The sequence below is a fragment of the Petaurus breviceps genome, unplaced genomic scaffold (assembly GCF_028583685.1).
Source record: "Petaurus breviceps papuanus isolate PSGF00001 unplaced genomic scaffold, PetGlider_PUasm1.0 90903, whole genome shotgun sequence".
In the NCBI taxonomy this organism is placed as follows: domain Eukaryota; kingdom Metazoa; phylum Chordata; class Mammalia; order Diprotodontia; family Petauridae; genus Petaurus; species Petaurus breviceps.
This window is the reverse complement of record NW_027187376.1, coordinates 12,408,138-12,417,202: the sequence shown is the minus strand read 5'-3', so window position 1 is coordinate 12,417,202 and position 9,065 is coordinate 12,408,138. Positions and strand designations below refer to the sequence as shown.

The following is a 9,065-nucleotide window of genomic DNA, read 5'->3' as shown; positions in this document are numbered from 1 at the left end:
AAAACCCTCGACTTAAAAAAGTTTGTAATCAGATATCTCAGATCCATTGAACAGATTTCAATAAAAGATATACAAAACATACAAACACACATATACAAAGCTGAAGATTCTAGCTCTAAAAGGAAAGAAACTAAAAGAAAGGAATCAGCAGAAGTGAGTGAACAGTGATTTAAAATGGAAAACCCTTTCTTCATGTTGTACTGAGTTTCTTAAGTATGTGCTCCACACACTTGGGTTGTATTTACTGGGCTACAGCGTGACACTCTTTCCTCTGGAGGCCACAGGCAGCCGCTCAAATAAGCAAATAGCACTGTGAGGTGCTTCCTGGCAGGTATAATTTGGTGTTCTTGATGTTTGCTGTAAGGTCTTCTCAAAATGGCTACATTAGGATAGATGTGGAAAAGAACTAAGACTTCCAGTCATTTCTCAGCTAATGGAAAAACAATTTTCAATCAAAGAGGGGTATTTCCACAGCAAACCTATATGGAACAGAAGAAACAAAACTGAATCATTTCTTCCGATATCTTATTTTGCTAATCCTATCATTAGAAAAAGTGAACAAATTGCATGAGATATTATTTCTAGTCCAAGAAATAGATACAGAGAGTATAATAAAGGATTTTCTAATGCTTTCATTTGGAAATTGTTAAGTCTCCTCACAACAACATACAGGCTGGACAATGGAAATAGTTTGCAAATAGCCTAGGTCTATATTATTCTTTGCTGTGATTAAAAAGCTCCAACACATTTCTCAAATTTTCCAAGAAGTTTTTCCTATTTAAAAAGTACTTCAAATGTTCTTTAAAAGGGGATAAAGATAGGCTTTGCACTTGTGATTTTATTAGCATGGAGAACTCACAGGTGAGGAAATTACCTCTTCCAACGTAGTTTGGCACCTTCTCTTCAACTTAGAGACTTGCCTAACAATCGTGCCAAACTCAAATAGAAAACATATCCTTGTGGGCTGCATACGGACTTAGAAAACCACAAACTAACATTATCTATGTTGTATTGCATTTTATATATTTTTGCTAAACATTTCCCAATTAATTTTTTCCCCTAATTTTAATCTGTTTAGAGCCACACTTGGAAGTTTTGACTGCAGTTTACATTGCTTGGCTAAGAGTTTGACATTTCTGACCCTGAACACTGAATGGTTTAAGGGACATGCTCAGGGTCATGTATCTAGTAAGCATCATTGGTGGGACTTGAACCCAGGTCTTCCTGGCTTCAAGGACAGCTCTTTCTATCTATTACATCCCTGCTTCTCTGTTTGTGCTGCTTCTCTTGGCAAAGAGAAAATGACATAAACAAAGGTATAATTTTCAAAAATAGTGTTCTGAGAACTCCAAAAGGCTCATGATGGAAAATGCTATCCACATCCAGAGATAGAATTGTGGAGTCTGAATGCTGATTGAAGCATTTTATTTGCTCGCTGTCTTTTTTTGTTTTATTTCATTTTCTTTCTTCTGGTTCATTTCATTGGTTATAATTCTTCTTTAAAACATGACTAACATGAAAATATGTCTAATGTGAATATATATATATATATATATAGAGCATATATCAGATTTCATGTAGTCTTGGGCGTGAGGAGAAAATTTAACACTCAAAACCATGTGAAATTGAAGGTTGTAAAATAAAAATAAATACATCTTAAAAATAGTGTTCTGATCATGTCATTATTTAATACTTTTCCCCATTTTTCGGATTTTACATTAACTAAATGCTTAGCTTTCCAGGGTTCTCCCTTCTAGCTTATTAACCTCTGAATTTGTATGCTATTTTCCTTTAAGGACAGTCCTTACCTCCTGGTTGTGGGTGGCAGGGGGGAAGGGAAGCACTGTTTCTTGTAGTAATTAGTATAATGCAGTTCAGTTTATCAACTAAGCAGCAACATAAATCATCTATTTGTTGATTTAGATTTAAGGAGAAGAGGAGAGGGAGAAAGCTATATTAAGAGTCTGAGTAGTTAAAATGGTTTGAAAACTGCTATTTAGGAAAACATCTGAGGGGGACAATGGGAAAAGAAATCTGGAACAGATTGTGAGGAACACTGCTGCTTGTTAAAAATATCAAAGCAGATAAGTAAACCTGATTTCTAAGAGTTTCTGGCTTCTCTGGTGACTGCAGAGGATATCTGTTATATCTAGAGTACAAATGCCAGCTGTTGCTCAATTATATCTGACTCTTTGTGACCTCATTTGGGGTTTTCATGGCAAAGATACTGGAGTGGTTTGCCATTTCCTTCTCCAGTTCATTTTACAGATGATGAACTGAGACAAACACGGTTAAGTGACTTGTACAGGGTCACACAACTAATAAATGTCTGAGGCCACATTTGAACTCATGAAGATGAGTCTTGCCTCCAAATCTGGCACTCTATCCACTGTGCCACTTAATGTCAGTATTAGCTAACTAATTTTAAATGAGTTGTAGCAATCTTGCCAATGGCAACCCTTACAGAGAGCAAAGTGAGGGTTTGGTGACAAGAGACATCATTATATGATATAGTTTAATAAGTACTGGATTTGGAGTCAGAGAAACTAGGTTCACAACCTGACTCTATTCTTTATTGCCTGTGTGACCTTGGAAAAGTCATTCAATATCTGGGCCTCAGTTTCCACATCTATAAAATCAGGGAAATATATTTCAGCTATTCTCAAAGTACAGGGTCTAAGAACCTTTCAGAAGGTCCACAAAATTAAAACTTTTTTCATAATAATATCAATATGTTTTGATTTCTAATATGGTAAGTATCAATTTATATATAAATATATATATACATATATATATATATCACCTACATGAAAACTTTTTTTGGTGGCAGGTCACCATTAATTTTTTTTTCTTTTTGGAAGGGGGAAGGCAGGGTAATTGGGGTTAAGTGACTTTCCCAAGGTCACATGGCTAGTTTTTTTGTGTTAGGTGTCTGAGGCAGGATTTGAACTCAGGTCCTCCTGACTCTCCAGGGCCAGTGTTCTAGATTCACTGTGACACCTAGCTGCCCGGATCCTCATTAATTTTAAGGGTGTAAAGGGGTCCTGAGACCAAAAAATTTGAGAACCACTGGATAAAATGAGACACAAGGTCTCTTTCAGTCCTAAGATTTAAATTTTAAGGTTTACGGAGCTTGAAGTACTGATGATCATTTGGTCCTCACCAGTTTCTCTAACTGTAACATACAATGCTGATTTTATGGTAACAATAAATTCAGCATAATTTTGCTTATTCTTCAAATATTTAATATTAGACAGATTTTTCTTGCTAAAGACCAACTGGTTATATTAGCAAAAATTTAATGGGTTTTAGGTGTATGATATCCGTTACAAAATTCTGAGACATGAAAAGTCTGGTAGGTGTATGATATGCCCTAAAAGTTAATCTATTTTTTCCAAGAGAAATAATTTTTGCAGGAGATTTTTCAAAATTGGTGGGGGTTTTTGAGCTGCTGTATCAAAAAATCTATATATATAAATAAATAATTATATCAAGCACATTTCTTTTCCATAAAATGGGAATAATAATACCCATAGTATCTACCTTAAAGGACTGCTGTGGGGGCTCAAATATGATGTAAAAGAGCTTTGTAAATATTCAAAGTTACAATTGTAAATGACATAGCTAGTCTCAGCAATATAACGACCCAAGACAATTCCAAAGGGCTCATGATAAAAATTGCTATCTGTTTCCACAGAAAGACCTGAAGGATTCTTAATACAAACTGAAGCATATTATCTTTCACTTTCTTTTTTGTTTGAGTTTTCTTGCACAAAATGACTATATGGAAATGTTTTACATGATTGCACATGTATAACCTATATCAGGTTGCTTACTTTCTCAGGGAGTGAAAAGGGGAAGTAGGGAGGGATAGAATTTGGAGCTAAAAACTTAAACTCCCAACAAATGTTAAAAATTGTTTTTACATGTAATTAGGGAAAAATAAAATATTACTTAAAAATATTAACGCTACATAGGTGTGTGTATATGATATGTTGTTATTATCACATCAAGCTCAAATACTTAAAACTGAAATCTTCACCTTTGCTGCAAAATAAGCAGACTATCCAGAGTTCCTATTTCTTTCAAAGGTATCACCATCATTATTACCCTTCCTGCTGATAAACTGCAAACTACAGAGACTGAGAAATGGGAGAGAGACCACTGGAAGGAGAGTAGTAGCTGAAATAGGAGTTCCATCAGGGGTAGTAAAAATTTTGAAATTTACCTATAGATTTTGCTATTTTAGTCTCAGTTATTCTACGTTTGCTCTGCATTTAAACTGTCCAAGGCAGACAGCAATTCTCTTCATAAAGGTTTCCAGGGAAGTACATTCCATAACTTTCTTCAGTAGTCTGGTTTGAGGTTTTCCCAAGACTAAGAAAAAATGTCCACTGGACACCTGGAGATGTGGAACTGAATGCAGGTGAGAGGCCAGGGCTAAGAATCTAGATTTGGAAACTGTTCATATAGAAATGACAGCTGATGCCATTAATGTGTTTGAAATATCTGAGAGGGAATAGGACATATAATAATAACACTGTTAATTATATCCAGCATTTATTAACTAGTCAATAATATTTATAAAAATATAATATATAATAATGGAGCATAATAAGGTTATATAGATTATAATAATACTTTATTAGCTAATTAATAATAAAGCTAGCTTTAAAGTTTGCAAAGCATTTTACAAATATCCAAATTTTATCCTTAAAACAACCCTGGGATGTAGGTGCTATTATTATCTACACCTTACAGATGAGGAAACAGGTTTAGAGAAGTTAAGTGACTTGACCAGGTTTGCACAGCTAGTAAGTATGTGATATTGGATTTGAACTCGTCTTCCTGATGCTAAGTGCTGTGTTCTATACACTGTGCCAACTTAGCTGCCACCCAGAAGAAATGATTGACCCTTGAGTCTCCCAACATTTACAAGGGTAGAAGAGGAGACAGAAAGAGAAAAAAATCCTTAAGAAAAGTGGTTCAATGTAGTGGCATTGAAAGGCAAGGAAGGAGAGTTTCAAGAAGGAAAGGGCAGTTAACTGTGTTAAAGGCTGCAGAGAAATCAAGGGGAGTGAAGAACATGAAAATTTGATTATTATGTTTTAGGATTAGGTTACTGGTGATCTTGAAAGGAGCAATTTCAGTAAAGTGGAAGAATCAAAAGCCAGGTTAGGAAGAATTAAGTAATGAATGGGGATGTGGGAGTGGGGAGAAGAGGAATCAGACAATGTAAAACATTCTTTTGAGAATTTGTAGGTTGTCACTATTGAAAGGGATCTCAGAGGTCATCTAATTCATACCAAGAACCCCATCTACAACATTTTATAAAGAAAGAAGAGGGATAGCATGGCAATTTAAGGAAAGACCTTTTCTTAACATGAGAAAACTGAGCATGTTAATAGATAGTGAGAATGTAATCACTGGAGAGGGAGGGAGCAATGAGTCAAGAGAGACAAAGGATAACTAACAACAGAGCAAGGTCCAGTGCAAAGACTGGCTTTTTAGTTTTCTGCTACTCCCATAAATATAGAATTTTTTTTTTCCCATTGCTTCTGAGGGGCATATATCCATGACTGGTCATCTCCAAGGAAGAAAGCAAATTAAGGCAGACTCAGAAAACCTGTAACTCAAGACCACTGAACACTTCTCTTCAAACTATGCTTCCCCAAGTTATCCTATCCCTAGTTAATACCAAAAATACTCATCTCACTGGTTATGCTTAATCTGATGATGCTGAGAGAAGCCCAGTGAACATTATGGACTGTCTACTTAGAAACTGTTGGTCCTTGCCATTGCTGGTTATTCTGGGGGTTTCACTCAAAGGAGTCTCCAAAGCTTAGAGTCTGGATAGATCCTGACTATTCTAATGGATGCCAAAGTTTACAGCACAGTTTTTCTTGCACCTCCATGTGGCAGCTGTTATAAATAATTCTTACTCTAAACAGTCAACTAGGTCCTGAACTAATTTAGCTGAGCAGCCATCTGGGACACCTCAGAAACAGTGAGTTGTCAGTACTGTAAACATTTTAGGTTTCATGTAAGACACCAACTACTTTTATATTCATTGCCATTTGAAAGTTGACATTTGGGTGCAAGAATAAGGTATCAATTTAACAACAATAATAAAAACAATGATGAAAACCATAATAGTAATTAAAAACATAAAGCAATCTGCTGGTTCCCTAATAAGGAAGGTGACCAATGCAGTTCTCTGAGCGGTAAAGTGCCAACACAATTTATCAAGCTGTTTTTGGTTTTCTCCTGACAGCAATATTAACAGTTGGTTTTATTCTGTTTACATAGCGCTGACAGTTCTTCAGTGTGTTGGGCTCACTTGCTTGTGATTAATAGCCACTCATATACGAAGGTAAAGACAAGGCAGAAAGAGAATGCCTTTTACAATTAGATAAGAACTGGATTTCCTCTTGTCTCTCAGGCTCCCTACTCTCTACCCTCCAACCTCTAGTTTTCTCAACCATTTAAAATTTCTAATAAGGAATCAGCAACATATGTAATGGTTCTGAAATGATTGATCTAATTATAGAAACTCATTCTGTCTGTGATGTAAGGAGAGGCAGCTTAAATTGCATGTTCACTTTGAATCACCTTCTCTCAAAGGGTGCTGCTGGCCAACCTCAAAAGCATAAGAAATTCACATGAGATAGCCTTTGGCAATAAGGAATTTTAGATATACTGAGAGGCAACTGTTCTCCTCTAAATATAGAGTTACTTCTGTGAAAACAGAGAGGTGGTTGTTATACTTCAGATGGTTTCTAGAAGCTTGGATGCCTCAGAGAGCATCGTAAGCTTCCTTACGGTAAGATCTTATTTCAAAGTCACTTAGGATCAAGAAGGCCTATGGAGGATCTAGTATGCTTCTTGAGTACTTCTTGGTACTAGGGCTCTTTTTTTTTCAGCTTTGTATAGAGAGAAATGGTAACACCATGCAGCACCAATAACCAGCCAGTATAAGCAATGGGAATCTTCAAAGACAGGAGGCTGTTGCACAGTGAATTGTGGGCATCTATTAATTTTTTTTCCCTGTAGTGCCCTGTAGGATTCCATACTTGATAACCTACTAATGGAAAACCTTGTGCTCTAGCCGCCCTATGGCACAATATACACATTTATGTGAATAGAGTTAAACCAGTTCTGTCTAGCAGGCTAGACACATTTCTCTGATGCCAGGTCCTTGGGGTGGTGCTGTTTGGGATGGGATTTTTAGTTTGTTACAGTTCTTGTGATGCCAATAAATTTGGGGACAAAATGGAGGCATAGCTTAGTGGCTGACTCCACACCAAATGCTTCTCCAAAAATGGGAGTAGGCAAACAGGCTACAAGCCATTTGATCAATTTTTCAGTGGTCTGTCTAGACAGACATTATGAGTATCCCAGAGATAAATGAAGAGAAAGAAAGAAGACTGCTACCTTCATACCTTCGTGCTCCCAGCTAAAGCAGTGTATTCTCTCCAGGCTTACCCTTTCTCACCCGGTGGTCTGGCAGCAAGGTCTAGTACATGGTGGTAAACCACTGAACTTCTGGAATAATTTAAGAAGTCTTAGTCATCCTGCTTGAGGAGAGGTCCTCCTGTTTTAATTCTAAATGCATGCCCTGATTTGGCAGATTCTAACCAAAGCAAAACATTGCACTAAAAAGGTAACTAATGCTATTAAAGTTTGCTTATAGGAAGCATATCTAAAAATAGGGATATAGATAATATGTTCCCTATAAGGCCAGACTACATTGCATGCAATGCTCTATACTCTTTATACCTGGAGTTATGCTTTGATGTCTGAGTGTTATTTCTGATAACTCTATATAGCCAAGTACATATAGAAAAGCAGTCTATTTCAATGGTATAATTATCATCATATAGGACATTCTAGGGACAGGAAATTCTTGGGTGATAGGTTACAACCCCAACTCTGCCATCTTTGTTACATCACTGAATTTTCTTATAGATTTGTTTCCTCCTTAGGAAACGATTTCAATACTTTATTTTTTAAACAACTTATTGTTTTTAATCCAAAACATAAATGGAAATTATAATTTGGCAAAATATAAAATACTACATTTATGTTTAATGAAAAAACCTCGCTCATGATTTTTATAAGGTATTTTTAAAGTACACTTTCCTGTTTGTGTGCTGCCCACAATATTAAGTTCTAGGTACTTGGCTAGTATATTAAAAAGTTCCTTATTTCCCAATCTTTCATTGCTTTGGCTCAATCAGATAAAAAGAACCCAGTGGGTGAAAGTCTAAGATTAATTTGGAGGGGTAGAAGGGATAATAGCTGGAGAGAGAATCAAAAAATCAAAACTTTGGTAGGAACCTTAAAAATGATTGAGTCTCAACCCTCAGAGAAGGGAGAGAAAACAAATTAGAGATGCTTGACATAGGGCTTACCTTCTGCGAAGATCCTCAGCCACAGCAGCTCGGCAGCTGAACAAATAGGCTCGGAGAGATTTCAGTTGCTGCCTTAGACGGACAACAGTTGCCAGTGGCTCAACATGTCTATACAACATGGGATTTTCCTGTTGGATGTCAATCAACGGCTCTTCATACACATATTCCAGAAACTCTTTGGCTTGCTTAGATACCTGGAAAACAATGTACTCAGGATTAATGTGCTTGTTTTTTTTTTTTTCCTATCACTTCCAACCAGACTCTTCCCTTGGTTTCAGTATAAATTTTTTTTTCCAGTAGAGTCACTATTTGCTAAACCTGCCAACAATGGTAACAGCAGATCAAATACCAAAGTCTTATTAGAAATTTTGAGTAATATTCAAATGAAAACCAAGGTCTATTTAACAAACATATTGCTTCTAGCTCTTAATGGAAACCACATTAGAAAAAAAAAATAACATTGGTAATAATCAGAGACACTTAGAAATAGGTTTAAATCTCCCTAATAAAATTGATGAGGGAGTTTTTAGAGCACCTTTAATGAAGTTAAAAAAAAAAATTCCAGTGACCTACAAATGAATTTAAATCTGACCATAAAGACAACATATACTAGGAAAAAGTCAGAAAGCCTGAATTGTTGCTCTGGCTCTG

The 9,065-nt window shown here is 36.1% G+C and overlaps 1 protein-coding gene across 1 annotated transcript in view; it reads right to left on the bottom strand.

Moving 5' to 3' along the window:
* Nucleotides 1-9,065, bottom strand: part of PLEKHM3 (pleckstrin homology domain containing M3) — a 235,730-nt gene that overhangs the window by 115,046 nt on the left and 111,619 nt on the right. The window contains exon 5 of the mRNA XM_069075264.1: nucleotides 8,415-8,608. Within this exon, the coding sequence (XP_068931365.1) occupies nucleotides 8,415-8,608 (194 nt within the window). The remainder of the gene's footprint in view (nucleotides 1-8,414; nucleotides 8,609-9,065) is intronic.